Genomic DNA, 16,236 nt, shown 5'->3' on the forward strand with positions numbered 1-16,236 from the left:
ATTACACCATGCGCCCTGCAAGCTCCTCTTTGAGAGCAGGATGATCTCTGGGTCATCGTGAAAGTGTGTCATTTGGCCCGTGGAAAGGAAATGAAACGTGGAAGCGCCAGCCACAAGAGGGCCAATCTCGCGGGCTCCTCTTGATGGGCGAGAGAGCCCAGCTCCCGTAACAGCCATCTCGTGATGGGGTAGACAGAAAACTGTAAATGGGCACTCGGGGATGGGCTCATGCAAGTCTCACATCAGGTACCAGGCACCAATTGGAGGTATCGTGAGTGAGTGAGACCCGAGTCGGAAGAGTCTGTACCAACCATGTCCGGGTCCGAAAGGGCTAGATGTGGGTGTGAGGCTTTGCCAGTTCCCGTGGAAAGTTGGTTCAGCGCGTGCGGCAGGTAAAAGATACCTACATTACCTACCTTTGTGTGCATCTTTAGGTACCTCTCAACGTGCCGCGAATACCTCACCTTTCGAACAAAGGACCACTAGCCACACCCCGGCCTCGGCCTGCACAGCCACAAAAGAGGGCAAACTACCTTATGGTTGAGCGCCACTAGTCTACTAGCCACAACCTGCTCCCAGGATCGGGAAAGAGATGATCGCAGGAAGAGGTACCAATCCCAATTGAGCTCCAGCTCGTGATTTATGGAACATGTGCCGCATTTTCCGATGACAAGCCTCAGATGTTGTACACAGCAAGCAGATGATCAGCGTGTTTAGGATCCCTGGGAACCGTCCAACACAGTGTGCCTGTAGAAAACGCGTACAAGACTCCATCGTGGCAGCGCATTACGGGGGAGGGGTCAAGTGCAATCAGACTTGCATCATGCCCCCGAAATTTATGACGTTCTGGGATCGCTGCTCCCTCGCTCGCTTATGTACGTATACTCGAGTTCCTATTCTTAGATCACGAGAGATGCTCGAATACCAATTGACTTACGAGGGAGAGGGGGAGCAACAAATCCTCCGTATCAGCACGAAAACGGGCAGACAAAAACACACCTGGCTGATTGTTTGCATCTTACGAGAGGGGCCACGACACAGTCCCCTAAGGTTTGAGTGACATCCAAACAAAGAATGGTCGCAACACAAGTCCCGCTTAGGGAAAAGTACGCTTGTACAGTCAAACCAACAGCCAGCTCCAGAAGTCGCAAGCGTCTTTTGGAAAGTAAGTTGAAATTAAGCTTCGCAGGGCCGAAGTGCGACAGCCACACTCGCAGATGAAGCTGGGGAATGGGAGATGGAGATGGGAGAAAGTACCTTACTGAGGGGATCACGGCGGCACCACCGACCCAATCTTGCTATGACGGGATGGGGGGGGGGGGGGGGCGATAGCTGCGCAGCATACGACCAGCGGTAGCAGCGAGGATGAAATGTGAAACAGCAAATTGACGTATAAATTCATGACCACAGTAATTGCATGGGAGGATGAAATGAAGGACACGGGAGACATGTCACTCTAGGCCCAACGCCAGCCGCGCCGAATAACGAGGTCTGAGTGCTAAGCTGTCCTCGGTAGGTGGACGCACTTCTTCGACGTCATAGGTGAGGTGCTTTGGGCACAGAGCAGGAGGGGAAGGACCAAGAGGAGCATGTGCGGGTAAATCATATGTAAGGTGTAGATATGGAGTGGTGCGCATCAGCTGACTCTCTCTGTCGAAAAATGTATGGTGATTACGAGTATACGTACGGGGATTATTCCGGGCGGGCCAAGGTGATCTGTCGACAGTACCCGAGGCGATGCAGGGCTTGCGGTGGGAAATGAAGATCATGTTCGGTATGTATTATCGCAGGCGACGGTGATCGAGGCGTTATGGCAAAAAAGGATCGGAGGGTAAATGATCGAAGATCGAAGGTCGATTAGACATTGGTCCAAGAGGGCGTCCCACAATGATACGACTCAAGCGCCGTTCTCACCGACGAATGGCTCCTTCGGCCTGCGGGGACTATGTCGAGGCTTGGAAAGTCTACTTGAAGTAGTGTGGCGCTCTGACTAGGTAGAGACCGCGACGAGGATTCCGTGCAACACCCTACCTCTACCTTAGCCGAGCCTGCGGGAAAGCCTAGGTACCCTAGAGTACGGTAGTGCAGAACAGCGGTTTGTGCCACACAGGGCAGGTCTTGCACAGCCACGCGTGTGGCGTTAGCTCCGAGATGCATTCAGAGGGGGCTAGCCTGTGTCTTAGTTTCTACAGCGAATCGAGAGCAAGAGAAAGGTGGACTACGATCATCCAAAGCGATTGCGCAGGGCTCGATGATAACTCTGATGCACTTGTTGACAGCGAGGGCGGGCAAAGCTCAGCACAAGCGCAAGCGCAAGCGATGCGGCGCAGGATCCGTGCGCGCGGTAGCTCCTCATCGGCCCCTGTCACTGCGCCAGACTAAGACAGTCAGTTTAATACTTAGGTTAGCCATGCTCCGCTGTGCTGTGGCTTGACTGCTCTGTGCCCTTCCTTATTATTGCATGCGTTTCATACTCAACTCAGTGACGAACTTGACGTGAATACATACGGAATTTCCTGGCCTTGTTCAATGTTCATCTCTCGCTGAGCACTTTCTCTTTTAAAGACTCTGCCTGTCACCTGCGAGTATTGTGGCCTGCAAGCAGACATGTTCGCGAAAAGGTGAGTTGGAGCCACAGCTCTCTTTCCTTTTTTTCACTGCCACAGATCCACGCCATCGTACCGACTGTTGCTTCGAGAGATCAATCATTACTACCGCGTCTTAGCTGCATGAACCATATAGCTGACAGTGAGATTTCCCACCACAGAAAGAGTTCGCAGAAGCCGAACGACGAGCTATACAACAACTTCAAGCTCACGTTCCCCCAGCTACATGGTCGCAATGAGAACAATGTTTCCATTTCGCCCACGCAACCGGGCGCACACCAACTAACAAATCATGTCAGCGACGCTCTGGATGTCGCTTTGAATCCTCGGTATGCGATTTGCTGATGCCCGTCGTTGTCAGACTGCATATACTTATACTAATTATTGCGACAGTCAATATGCTGAGCAACAACAACAGCTCAAGGACATGGATCCAACTCCCCGTGGCTCAAATGACCCTTGGGCCTTCAGCACCGGACTAACCCCCTCAGTGCTCGATCCTAACAGTAATTCCTTCAATACATTTGCCAACCAGATGCCTGGGTATTACACTCCCACTCCTGGTGGCACGAACACTCTATTCCACCCTCAGGCAGGTGATCTTCACACTCCGGGCATCTTGGGCCTTGGTACTCCTCTTTCCATGCCGACATCAGACAATGCCATTCACTCAGGTCACAACATGGGCATCTTCCCTTCGCAGATGCACCAAATGAGTCAGAACCACTTCTCAAATATGAACCCATTTCACATGCATCATCACCAGGCCTTTCCGCCCCAGAGCTTCCAACACCAGCCGGCCATGTTTGAGAATATGCAAGCACATACTTCAGACTCTCCTATGGCTGATGTCAACTTTGATGTGGACATGCAGAACCAGCCGACTGAATTGACCTTCGAACCTCAAGGACTGAGCAATGCAATGATGAATGCTCCCCCACTCCATCCTTCGACTGAAAAGTATGTGGCCCTTGCACTTCCCATGAAGAGAACCAAATACTAATTACTTGTGTGCAGATTTCGTTACCATGTCACACTTAATGCGCCTACTGCGATGATTAGACATGCTGACGAGATTCCCATCACCTATCTCAACAAGGGACAGGCGTATACTCTATCAGTGGTAGACACCGCTCCGCAACAATCTGTCGTCGGTCAACTTAAGTACCGCACATTTGTTCGCGTCTCCTTCGAGGACGAGTCGCAACGTCAACGTCCAGGAGCATGCTGGCAGCTCTGGAAGGAAGGTCGCGGTACCAACGAAGCACACCAGCGTGGAGGTCGACTACAAGCAGTCGAATTCGTTGAGCCAAACCAGATGAACGGAGGAGGTGAAGATCCAACCCGCCCACACATCGAATTGGAGTCTGCATCATTTGACGGTTTCTGTGTCACCTGGACTCCTTCTGGAACTGGAGTAACCGAGTGCCCTATCTCCGTTCGTTTCAACTTTCTATCTACAGACTTCAGCCACTCGAAGGGCGTCAAAGGCATTCCCGTCCGCCTGTGCGCCAAGACAGAGCTACTCCTCGATTCCATGCCTCCTGCATCGCCTCAACAGCCAGTCCACGAAGTTTGCTACTGCAAAGTCAAACTTTTCCGCGACCACGGCGCTGAACGCAAGCTGTCCAACGACGTTGCTCATGTCAAGAAAACGATCGAGAAACTGTCTCAGCAGATATCGCAGGCCGAGGCTGGTATGAGGGACATGAACAAGCGGAAGCGCAGCGGATCCATCTCCAATAAGGCTACTTTGAACCATGGCCCGGGCAAAGTACCCAAGCACAGGAGAACTTGGTCAATGTCTTCGACGGCGTCTGGCAATGGCAAGATGTCCGCCGAGGACGACCTACAGAGAAAACTCATCAGCATGCAGGACATGTTTGGCTCTACTCGTCCAGCTAGTGTCTTGTTCCTACGCGGCGAGGAAGGTGATGATCCGGATGTTCATCCTGTGCACCTTGCCGGAGAGCCTATCGACCTTACCAAAGTGGAGCGCCCGGATACCGCAATGTGGGAGAAGCAAAGCTTGAAGACCACCTCCTCGATCGTCTCACCTACTCCAAGTAGTCAATCTCTGGCTTCGAACAGTCACCGGAACTCTGTCAATCAACCCTCGGCCTTTGCCCCACCTTCTCGCGTCGACTCCTCCATTGAATGGGGTAAACAATCACAGAGTTCGTCTATGGACCTACAGTCCTGCAACCCGCAACAGCTAGCCAGTCCACCTGATCAGCCGGTCAAAATACAGACCCGCTCGCCCGCCACTGGTACCTTGTCCGGTTGGATCGAGAGTCTTGGAGTTGATCCATCTTACCAGCCACCTGCGGAAAGAGCGATCAAGCCTGGTACGTTTTCTTCCTCTACCCCTTTGCTTTGTATGAGCCCATTACTAATAACACGTCTAGTCGCATGCTTTTTCATCCAACCAAGAGTGGCTGGCAAAATGGCGGAAGACGGTTACTACCGCGCAGTCTACCTTCAGCAAAGAACACAGAAGGACTTCACCAACGCAGTCGCCATGAAATGTGGCATCGAACCAACTCAAGTTGTCCGGACCATTCGCATCAGCCGCAACGGTCTGCACGTCTTAATGGATGACGAGACCATTCAAGAGATGCCTGAAGGCCAGGACATGACTGCAGAGTTCACCGAGGTCCAGCCCTCAGGCACACGACGCACTCGCGAGTGGGACTCTGGTTCCACAGACATACAAGTGGATGGTGACCTCTCTAGCATCAGTGATCACCCGTCTGTTGGTTACGAGCTCAAACTTCTGTACTAAGTCTCGAGCTTGACACTCAGCCATGATGCTTCGACTTCCAGTCGACCGACACGAACGTTACGAGACAGAAACCTTTCCAGTTGGTGTGATCCTGGCACGATTGCCCTGGGCGCATCAACTTTTGGATCACACCCGCCCAGCTTCATCGGAGATATCATGCCTTCATTTAGGATCGAATTGGCGAACGAGATACCCACGCCTCGATATCGGGCCCTGTTTTTCACTTGCGCTGTTTATTTGATACCCTTCTTTGCGAAATACGTATTACCTTTTAATGCACATCTTCGGTGCGTCTATCAGACCGCCTTCATTTCTGTCTAGCCTTGCTGGCACAAGATCATCACGCGGAGGGATATTGGTTTCATCAGGTCAACCCTTCACAGGGATAGCAAATGGTTTTTTCTCATTCCTTGGTTGGCGGGACACTGGTGTTTTGGATATTCTTGTGATACCCCAATATCAACCGCGCGTTGATTTTCCTTACAACAGTACATGAATTTCATCTCCTATCACAACAAGGAGCATTGCGGTCGTTCCTCTTCCAAAACACCAAAATTTCGCTTCGTGATTTCAATGATAGGCTACGTACACATTGGGACTATGCACAGAGTCAGCAGAGCCACCGATTTTCTCGATCTATGCACGCTTAGATGAAACTGTGGCACTCCACTCAACGCTGCAAGCACGGTGATGTCAAGTGACGCCTTGCCGTTCCCCGCTAGAAGTACGCGCGTGCATACTTTCGGTCGAGGAAATACGTACCGCAACGATAGTGGCGGTGACAGCGCACCACCGTTGCGTTTACGCCACATCTGTGCTGACTCGTTCATGGCAATCATCATCAACGGACGCCGATCGAAGCATTGGCCATATGGGTACCGTGCTTCGGGCATGACCGGATCAGCCGAGTAGCGGCTCGGCGTCACAAATGCTTGGGTCCGGCATGCCAAAAGCTTGGAGGGTTGAGGGTGAACGGAACGCCATGCTTCCTCAGCCACTACATTTTCTACAGTCATAATGGATATCTTACTTGTCTTCATTTGTTGCAAGGGTTTGTCTATGCTACGACATCCGCTCTAGGCGTGCTTGTACTGATGATGCAGATTGCAATCCGCCTAGCGCCATCGTTCCACACATCTGCTATGCAGAGGGCAAACCAGAACTGCGGGAAAACGAATACAAGCGTGCTGCGGCAGATCAGAGCCATAACTCTCCGAAGGAGGGTTCATGAGGGAAGCGAAATGGGAAAGTCGGAAATACGATATCTGGAATATTGTGCGAAAGCTTTCGCGATCTCCATCCTTTCCTTTCCGCTTGCACCATCGCCATGTCATGTTCTGCGTGCGCGACCCTCTCTCAAGATTAAACGCTGCTGATTTGATGGCGGACAAACCTCCGATAATGCGACAACGCCTAGCGCTGGGCCCTTTCGCGTTCTCGTCCATTATGGTGTGAACCGATAGTGCGTGTCGCATGGTTATGACATTATTTTGGTCTTTATTGCAAAATAGTCCATCAAACCAAAGCGATTTGCCTTTAGTGGTGGTTCATGTACCACAGGCCAGATAGCTGCGGCGGTGAAGGCCGTTCGCTATGAGCACGACTGGTGAAGATCGTGTAAGCGTATGACATCGGTGGTGAATTACCCACGTGCGCGCTTAGACCTGCTTCCTTCGACACTGTTACATTGCTGAGCCACTCTTCATGTGGTAGTGCACTGTAAATCCGAGCTTTTCTGAAAGAGTTACTTGGCGAGAGATTGTGAAAGCTTTTCGCAGCCTGTGCCAAATGAGGCCGCATTTGGCGATGCAGTACGCAGGCCATGTGGTAGTTGCTATGGAGTCGCGATTTCCGAAGTGTGGCTAGTGAGAATGCAAATGATGGAGCTACTGCACTAGACGTTCATCCGTACCTTACCCGCCAAGGCTACATGTCGAGATTGTGTTCTCTGGTCCCCCTTAGAAACGGGGTCCTAGCTACATTAACCCGCCCACCCACCGGGAGCGATATATTAATAGTGGAGACATCTTCCTACAGCAGTCGCACGCCAGAGCCGCCAAAATAATCGGTCTTCCTCGCGAGCCTCAATTTCGCTTGAGGGAGGGTGTGTCAGCCTCATCGTTCGTCATCATGACGACCCCCTTCTGGACCATTTGGAAATTTTGACGTGATGTTTGCTCTATAGCAGATGTGTTGTATGTACACTGGTACTCCTGGTCCCCCTTCGACAATTCTATTTTTGTCCTCACGCTTCATCAGACCTGCCGCCTCACGGACATTGTGTAATTTCTTCGACTGACCAACCAGCTTACGCAAACGATGATTTGCTGTGCACCTAGAGTTGCCCTATGACAGTACAATCCCATCACTTGGCGACAAGTAATCGCCAAGGGTGACTATGGATTTGCTCACGCACTATTACTTACTGCTAGACAACGTAGTCACCCTTAGCCGTCCATTTACTTGGGACAGAGCTCGGGCGAAGTTCGTTATATGTGAAATAGAACGGAAAGAACGAGCCTACCGCTGTATAACACCGTGACCCAAGGATAAGTGATTCACAGTCCTCGGTTCCATCGGAACCCACAAACTAACGGTTCACTTGGCTTGTCATATAATGATAGTCCAAATTGTCGGCCATCACTCCATCTTGGAAATTGATGTAGTCCGGCAGGATAGCGGTCTTTCCGAAGATACAATATTGTAAGGTGGGACTTGTGAGACGTGTGGATACCCATGGTCGCCTACCATTCCTTTGCTCAGCACATTGTGTGTGCTTGTAAGCATTGCGCATATCTACTTACACAAGGTCCCGCTACTATGTGCAAGTGAAACAGCGTCCAGAGTAAAAATGTCTCTGACTTTCTGATAGCTCGGCATGTGTATTTCGTAGGCCTAATTGGGATATAAGTTCGGGAATACCCTATGGACCGCCGAATCACGTCAATCATGGCAAGCATTCTCCCGAGGCACTCTGGCATTCATACACGACGTGACTGGACTGATAGATGCGCCACGCGGCGGATGCGACGCCATTGGAATGAGAGTAAGTATCATTGATAGCGGGATCTTGGGCAGGGCGGGAGCGCATAGCTTGGTTGCCGATCATCGTAAGCGAACGTAACCATGGTTCACCAGCGAGCTTCATAACGCTGCTCCGTGAAACGCAATTTGAGCAACTCGTGGTTGTGGCTGGAGCGTACAACTACAGATGTCTCGAAGAACTCTAACAGCCACTCCATTCAACTGCCGAGCGATATGTTTATGGGGATTGAGCATGGTACACGTGAGCAACGAGACAGCGCCGCTGGTTGGGGCGTGGTGCTATTCATGGGTCCTATCTCATACTACGACTAGTATCAGAAGCTCGCTTTCAGACCTAGGCACCAGGTGACAGAGTCTGCACTACGCTGTACTTTGCCTTCCTGTTCCAACTTCTTCAGGATCTTGAGCAACCCCCCTCGGCCGGTGCGTGGAGAGACTCAGGATAGTCCTTGTATATGACTTCCACTATATCTATTGACTTCCATTGCATGCCTCGGCCTGAGTTGTCTTTACTCAATACATCCAGGACCTGCCGTTCTCGCTCCTGGCGGTGCTTGATATATTCTTGTATTTTCGACTTGCCGTCGTCGACAACTGCACCATGACCAGGGTATGCTCTACCTGAGAACTGATGCTGCATGTTCTCCAGACTCTGCATGTACGCAGTATAATCCTCGAACACAGCAGTGCCATGGCCGAGAACGTTGTCTCCAGTGAACATGGCATCTTCCTCTTCGAGGATGAATGCCATGTGGTCAGTAGTATGGCCAGGGCAGTGAAAGGCTCGAAGAGTTGCCCCTTCTATGTCAAATCTTTGACCATCGCCAATATCAAGCTGATTCGCTCCCGGTCGATTCTTGTATATCTTCGCATCTGGGGATATCTTTAAAAGGTCATCAACACCGCTAACATGATCATGATGCCAGTGAGTCAGTATTACGCGGTCCACAGTGACTGCTTCTTCTTCTAGCACTGTTTTCACGGACTGTGCCCACGCTGGGAAACCTTCTCCGCTATCGACTAGAATGCGTTTAGGACCTTGTCCGACAAGGTACGTATTTGTGCCTGAGTTTTGTGAATATTAGTCTTTTATGTCACGCACACATGTCTTAGTAGACCAGGACACAGAACCTTGTAAAGTGAACTACTAACATCAGTATCTCTCCATATATATTGACCAAGGATGGAGTGTACCTTTCCAGGATTTCCCCCTAGTATCCGAATCACTCTTGAGCTCAGCCTCTCTATGTTTGGGAGTTGAACAAGATTCGAAGCCATATCTACCAATACTCGTCTGGCTGCTGAAGATAGTAGGATCAATTCCTACGACGAGTCTCACTCTATGGGACGTGTGGAAGCTTGAGCACGGTATTGTGCGTTTGTTACTGCGACTCTAGATCGAGTGTTCTTGTACACACAGAACAGTCCTCGCTTGAGGCAGGTGTGCTGCTCCTTATGTCTGCCTTGAGATCATATGGCATTATACTGTGAGTAAGCAGGGCAGGACTACAGCCTCGGCTTCGCGGAGACTTCCAGATCGTACTCTGTAGAGCATTCGCCTGTGCAGTCCTGTAATTTATTGAAACACGTACTGTAAAAGGTCAAGGGTCTTCCTTCCTCATTTGTACTATTCTCCCTCGCTGACCACTACTCGGTGCAGCACTGCGTTACACTGGGCAATCGACCACGATACAGTACAGTACATTACTGTTCAATACATTGCTGTGATACAGACCTTTGGAGACAGGATATTGGAACATAACAATAAGAATTACAACATCTGTTGAAGTTAACGAGCATCTTATACACAACTTGCGCTATTGTACAGCTTTTTCGCTACGGGGACCGTAATATACCGGATATTTGCATCCACTTTTTCTCAGTGCACTGTATCTAAACCACAAGACATGCCACACATGGATGGAGACGACGACACCCCGTAAGATCAAGCAAAGCAAGAAATCAGCAATCTCAATGAACTTGATCTAACACCCGAGTAGCGTTCTTGCGCCCTCGGCACTGGCCGCTCTACGAGAATTTTACGTAGAGAGGGACACTCGAGAAAAGCAATTCGAGGATCTCAAGGCAGCTGCGGAGAATGACTTTGATGATCAAGCGCCGATTGCCATGGAGTTGTTCAGCGAGAGTTGGCAGGACAGTCAGTTCTGGTATAAGGATGCCACGGCCACGACGTTAGCGGAGCAACTTCTCGACGGCGTCACACAAGATAGCAGGATCGCCGTCGTGTCGGCGCCGACAGTGTATGTCAAGCTGAGGAATCTACTGGTAAGTGTATTGTCAAGCAGCTCGGGGATGAAAAATCACTGATAAAGGTTCTAGCTTGACCGCGAGAGATATCCTATCCGGCCACAGCTTACACTACTTGAATTCGACGAGAGGTTCGAGGTCTTCAAGGACGAATTCGTACCTTACGACTTCAAGCAACCGCTCAAGCTACCTAGTAAGGCTAGATTGACGGTAGACATGGCACGACAGATGACTGACAGAAGTTGCTAGAATCCTTGAAGGGAGCATTTGACCGAATCATCTGCGATCCTCCTTTTCTAAGTGACGAATGTCAGACAAAAGGTACACCGCCCATTCCACACTACTAGACCGTACGAAAGTTTCTAAAATTCCATACAGCTGCTTTGACTGTTCGCTGGCTAGCAAAGTCTTGGGTAGGACCGTCTAATGAGGCGAGTGATCCGGTGCGATTGATCTTGTGCACAGGCGAGCGCATGGAGACACTTGCTCGCAAGCTGTATGGCAAGGCCGGCATGCTGACGACGACGTTCCTCCCCGAGCACTCCAATCCATTGAGCAACGAGTTTCGATGCTATGCGAACTTCGAGTGCAGTGCATGGAAATGGCAACCGGAAGCCATGGCCACGAAGCCTTGAGGTTATGGAGGACTGCGTTGTATAGAACGAGTTTTGGTTGAGTGTCATGGCAGCATCGTATAGTCGCTCAATAGCTGGACTTTGCGCTCACGCACAATCTGTGTATTGTACAATGAACCTTGCCAATCACAGAGTCGTGAGTGTCTTTGATCGAGACCCGAAGTACAGTAAATACTAGTAGACCGGTTTCGGCTCACAGTAGACCGGGCAAAGACCAGAGAATACCTCACAGTACAGATACTGCCTCGAAGCACGCGAAAGTGATCGGCATCGTCATCAAAAAATACCCCACATCAACATTCCCTCGGGCATTTCTTGGAGCTCCAAGATATGAGTGATATGGTGCCGCAACTGATAACAATCTCACCTTCTCCCCAACTATCAATCCATACACGTTTCGTAGACCTTCGCTTTCTTGAAAGCAAAGTAATCTAGCAATCATGTCTGCCGCATCGTGCATCTTCTGCAAGATCATCAAGGGTGAGTAGTCAATCTATGTACCTGGAAAGTAAAGATCTCATACACAGTATCTGACCAAAGCCGCGCAATGAAGGCGAGATCCCATGCCTGAAGCTATTCGAGAGCGAAAAGACGCTGGCCTTCCTGGACATCCAGCCCCTGTCGACCAACCATGCGGTGCGTCCCGTCTCATTCTCTTCTGACTCCCCAGTCTACACAACAAGAAGGAAGCCAGAAAACAGAAACCCGAAAGAGACAAGACTGACTCGGGCGGGCACCTCCAGCTCGTGATCCCCAAATACCACGGCGAGAAGCTGACCGACGTACCTGACGACCACCTCAGTGAGGTCCTCGTGAGCCACCCCCGTTGCATACCCTGCCGATAAAGACCCAATGATTGAGTGATGAAACCAGTCCGTCCTCAAGCGCCTAGCTGCAGCCTCCGGCGCAACCGACTACAATATCCTGCAGAACAACGGCCGGCTGTCGCACCAAGTGGTCGACCACGTGCATTTCCACATGATCCCAAAGCCCAGCAAGGAGCAAGGATTGGGTATTGTTTGGAATGGAACTGATCCGGGCCAGGAGACGCTTAAGAAGGTTGCTGAGGAGTTGAGGAGTAAGATGTAGATTTCTCTTGCTCTTTTTACATCCTGGGGCAGAAGAAGAGAGGTTAGGGGGAGGGGGCGTCAAGTGGAGTGGGTTTGATTGATCATGAGCAAGGGAGGCGGAGAGGGAGTTACTTTGTTGGAAGAAAAGGCATTGGAAGGAGACGAAGAAGAAGAATGGACAGATGAGTTCTTGGAATAGGCGCATTGCGCAATTGTAGAAGCAATCGGAGATTGCGGCAAGCCGCCCTTCAACTTGGATCGTAAAATGCCCATGATAAACTCAGTCGCATCTGTAGAGAGTGGTGTTGTCGCGTCGCTTGTCCATTTGTGGAAGACAAAACACCACGAGTGATGTACTGAATATGAGAGCGTTGACAGGACACGTTTTAATTTATTGCCAATACTGCCTTTGGATACAGAATCGTGCGATTTCGGCAACCGGTCGACTGCTCGTGGAAAGTCTACATCATACCACTCAGCAAGACGACACTACCGCACACCCAAGCAGGCCACCACACAATCCAAACGGTCACGGCGGTCCACACTTTCTCCACCTTCCAGGCCCACGCCGCCGCCTCTAGCAGGTCGACGAAATGCTTGCGCGAGAGGTGACTGCCAATCATGAGAACAGCAGGAGGAGAAGTAGCGATCATGACGGCCACGGCAAGTATCGCCAGCAAGACTCGGACGACAAGAGGAGAAGACTTTGGCGGCGAGAAGCTGCGCACGAATGACAGAGGTGCGGCCAAGATGCCGACGAACAGAGCTTGAGAGAAGTTTAGCGTTGCGAGGGTCGAGAGGGCGGCGCCGAGGAGAAGTAGGGAGAAGCATTGCATCAAAAGGTAGTTTTGCGCGGATAGCTTCAGCACACGGGAGAAAATGGCGGCGATGACGACGGGGGCGACGACGGTGCATGCCAGAGAGAGGATGGTGAGTCCGTCCGAGGTCTGTAAGTGCGAGTCAGTATCGTAGTCGAAGTGAAGAGAAGCGAAAAGGGACATCACCTTTGCTGGAGCTTGATTGAAGACATAGAAAGGAACCAGGCCGAGGACATGGACAGTGAAAAGAGCGGCCAATGGAAGGAACATGTCTCTCTCAGCCACGGCCAAAGACTCTGTTGCAATGACAGCAATGTCACCACCTTCCTTGATCACGGTCATCTCTGGTTGCTTCTCCGCTATGGGAGAGGCAGGCTTCAGGTCTGGCCGAACAGGCTGTCCACTCTTGACCCAGAGCAGAATAGCAGTGATGGTGAAATTGACGGCAATGAGCATGGCACTGGGCAGGTAAGTGCCGATACTGACGAAACGATGTTCATGCATCAACAGATAGAAAAAGAAGCTCTGGTGCAGATGCTCGAGCAAATTGTTGACGCTTCGGAAAACACTCTCGACGACTCTTCCAAGAGACATCTCATCGTGCCATCCAGCGCCGACAGTCTGTAAGGTTATGGCATCGATATGATAAGGCATGAAGCTGCTGTGGGGACCACTGGCGTGGCCGAGAGCCTGGCTGAGCATGCCTCTCAACATGGTCTGAAGACGAGAAGGATACTTGTCGTCGTGGTCCCACATGCGCTGAATCGTGCAGCCGATGCCGATTTGGCCATTGGCGATGTTCACCGCAGTGTTGAAGAGATCGAGGTTGGGAAGTTGTCCGTTTACTCCGTCGTAGACGATATGCAGTTTATCGAAGCGATGGCCCCATGGGCCAGCCGGGTAATCGATGGCCACAGCAGCCTGCAGTGCTCCTGCCTTGATGTCGAGTGCAGACACAGTTGAGGGATCGTGAGTGTCGTGATAAGCGTCGACCCAGGCTTGCGGGCCGTAGGTGCTGTCGGAAGGGATGACAATGATGATGTCCTTGGACCAGATGGACCATCGTTTGAAATATCGTGCCAGACTCAAAACCAGAGAGACTCCGCTGTAATTGACCTCGCCGTTCATATTGCGCCACGCTCCGATGAGGACCATTGCCTCTGTGGCATCTGCTCTCGGTCCCTGGAGGACGGCGTAGACATTGCGACCACTCTTAGCCTGGCCGGACACGTGATAGGTGTAGTTCTGGATGCATGTCTTCAGACCGCTGGCGGCGAGCATGTCTGCCAGCTTCTGCGTCCTCTCATCCTCGGACAATTCGTTCATGGCAAAGACTTCGTGTCTGTAAGCGCGGAACACATTGTGCTCACTGCCGCCATAATAAGTGTGGACCTGGCCGGGCAGGATGGCATTCTCGGAGACATAGGTGCGTCTCGAGTAGTCGTCGAGGGGGAGCAATAACAGCCATGCGACTCCTATCAACACGCACAAAGCAGACAGATACGGGGGGGCTCGCAGCAGACGGGGATCATGCCGAAGACCGAGCACACCAGCTTTTTTGTTATTATCGTTGTTAGTGTTCCGACGTTGGATAGATAAATAAGAGGACAAGAGAGGACAGACTTACATAGGAGTGCCATGACACAATCAAAAGGGACAAGTCGGCATCACCCAAACCATCAAGGAGAGTGGTGAACAGCTACGGTACCGTACAACAATGATATTGTACAGTACAGCATATCTGGCGAGCTGTATACGATCTAGTGCACCATACTAGTCCAGCAGATAACCCCGGATTTACATGTCGTCAAAACAATTCAATTGCACGATTCGCTGTTCTGTAAGCCCGCCGTCTTTTTGCTCATTCGCGACGCTTTGGGTCTTCTGCTGCCCCCCTCTACCCCTCGACATTTTCTTCTGCCACTGTGTCATTGTGTGCTGTATCTGCTATATTGTCCTTTGATTCTGCACTGTCGGGCTACTCGAGCCAGAGATCAGAAAAGTCATGAACTCCTCCTTTCTGCAATTCGACCCGCGTCGCGTGCGGTCATACCTCTTTCGCCTGCCGCTATGCACCAGACTATTGGTTGTCGCCATCGTTGCCTTTTACATAGCGAGCCTGACATTACCGTGGTTCACTGCTTGGGCATCTCTGATCCCCAATGAGATTGGAATTGCCACTTGTATGCGATTGCCCCTCTGTTACCCTATATGTGCCGCCACTGATCGTCTCGCAGTGTATCGATTGAACACATTCCCTCTTATCCATCTGGGCTTTTTCCATATGATCATCAATGTCTTGGCCCTCACTCCTCTGCTTGAGAGGTTCGAGGCGGAGAACGGGTCATTGGTCACTCTTTTATTGTATACTGGCCGTCAGTGTTTCATTCCCGCGTGAGCCGCTTCTGGTGGTACACAAACTGACATGTCCACAGCATTCGGCCTCATCCCTGGCTTGATCTACACCGTCATCGAGCGCTTCATCTTCAGAGGAAACACGAGCATAGCAGGCGCGAGGTGAGTGACTATTTCTCTGTCGCCTCCTCCGACACTTGAGACTGACGCAACCCGCTAGTATCTGGGTCTTCTTGCTCCTGTCTGTCGAAGCCGTCAAGACATACAAGACGAATCCATTCTTCGCTCTCGGCCCCTACAACATCCCTACGTGGACGACCCCCCTGATTGCAAACGTCGTCGTTGCTGTCCTGGTCCCGAACACGAGCTTCATCGGGCACTTGTGCGGGTGTGTGGTTGGTTACCTTTGGGGGTTTGGCTACATCCGCTTCCTTGCACCCCCCGAGAAGATCCTGAGATTCATTGAGGGAAAACTCAACCTTCTCGGTCGCATTCCTCATTATGTGTCCGTCGACCAGAAGACATTCGGAAGATACGGCGTTCTGCCCTCGACATCGACATCACCCAGAACGGCACCCATCCTCGCCAATCCTGTCGGCCCTACACCAACATATGTCGCCACGTCGCAACGATTGGGTCCTTGAAAAATTGCCC

General features: G+C 51.2%; 5 protein-coding genes across 6 annotated transcripts; 4 read left to right on the forward strand and 1 right to left on the reverse strand.

The window, feature by feature from the left end:
- Nucleotides 1-2,607: 2,607 nt before the first annotated feature.
- Nucleotides 2,608-5,391, forward strand: AAFC00_004153 (uncharacterized protein; the record flags this gene model as incomplete). Its single annotated transcript, XM_069343744.1, has 5 exons — nucleotides 2,608-2,621; nucleotides 2,768-2,935; nucleotides 3,000-3,566; nucleotides 3,624-4,954; nucleotides 5,015-5,391. The coding sequence occupies 5 exons, from the start codon at nucleotides 2,608-2,610 to the stop codon at nucleotides 5,389-5,391; spliced, it is 2,457 nt and encodes an 818-aa protein (XP_069202297.1).
- A 4,952-nt stretch (nucleotides 5,392-10,343) lies between these two features.
- On the forward strand, nucleotides 10,344-11,339 carry AAFC00_004154 (uncharacterized protein; the record flags this gene model as incomplete). 2 transcript variants are annotated; one of them, XM_069343746.1, is made up of 5 exons in its annotated part: nucleotides 10,344-10,375; nucleotides 10,437-10,722; nucleotides 10,777-10,897; nucleotides 10,954-11,025; nucleotides 11,083-11,339. In XM_069343746.1, the coding sequence occupies 5 exons, from the start codon at nucleotides 10,344-10,346 to the stop codon at nucleotides 11,337-11,339; spliced, it is 768 nt and encodes a 255-aa protein (XP_069202298.1). The 2 variants fall into 2 exon arrangements, with proteins under 2 accessions (XP_069202298.1, XP_069202299.1); XM_069343745.1 differs by having other exon boundaries at nucleotides 10,353-10,375.
- Nucleotides 11,340-11,779: 440 nt separating this feature from the next.
- Nucleotides 11,780-12,428, forward strand: AAFC00_004155 (uncharacterized protein; the record flags this gene model as incomplete). Its single annotated transcript, XM_069343747.1, has 4 exons — nucleotides 11,780-11,819; nucleotides 11,893-11,975; nucleotides 12,083-12,151; nucleotides 12,213-12,428. The coding sequence occupies 4 exons, from the start codon at nucleotides 11,780-11,782 to the stop codon at nucleotides 12,426-12,428; spliced, it is 408 nt and encodes a 135-aa protein (XP_069202300.1).
- A 442-nt stretch (nucleotides 12,429-12,870) lies between these two features.
- On the reverse strand, nucleotides 12,871-14,867 carry AAFC00_004156 (uncharacterized protein; the record flags this gene model as incomplete). Its single annotated transcript, XM_069343748.1, has 3 exons — nucleotides 12,871-13,356; nucleotides 13,414-14,780; nucleotides 14,855-14,867. 3 exons carry the CDS (start codon nucleotides 14,865-14,867, stop codon nucleotides 12,871-12,873), a joined length of 1,866 nt encoding a protein of 621 aa, XP_069202301.1.
- Nucleotides 14,868-15,232: 365 nt separating this feature from the next.
- On the forward strand, nucleotides 15,233-16,226 carry AAFC00_004157 (uncharacterized protein; the record flags this gene model as incomplete). Its single annotated transcript, XM_069343750.1, has 4 exons — nucleotides 15,233-15,410; nucleotides 15,465-15,602; nucleotides 15,663-15,744; nucleotides 15,803-16,226. The coding sequence occupies 4 exons, from the start codon at nucleotides 15,233-15,235 to the stop codon at nucleotides 16,224-16,226; spliced, it is 822 nt and encodes a 273-aa protein (XP_069202302.1).
- Between the last annotated feature and the right edge of the window lie 10 nt (nucleotides 16,227-16,236).

This window comes from Neodothiora populina (genome assembly GCF_041146345.1).
Source record: "Neodothiora populina strain CPC 39397 chromosome Unknown canker_contig_17, whole genome shotgun sequence".
Classification (NCBI taxonomy): Eukaryota; Fungi; Ascomycota; class Dothideomycetes; order Dothideales; family Dothioraceae; genus Neodothiora; species Neodothiora populina.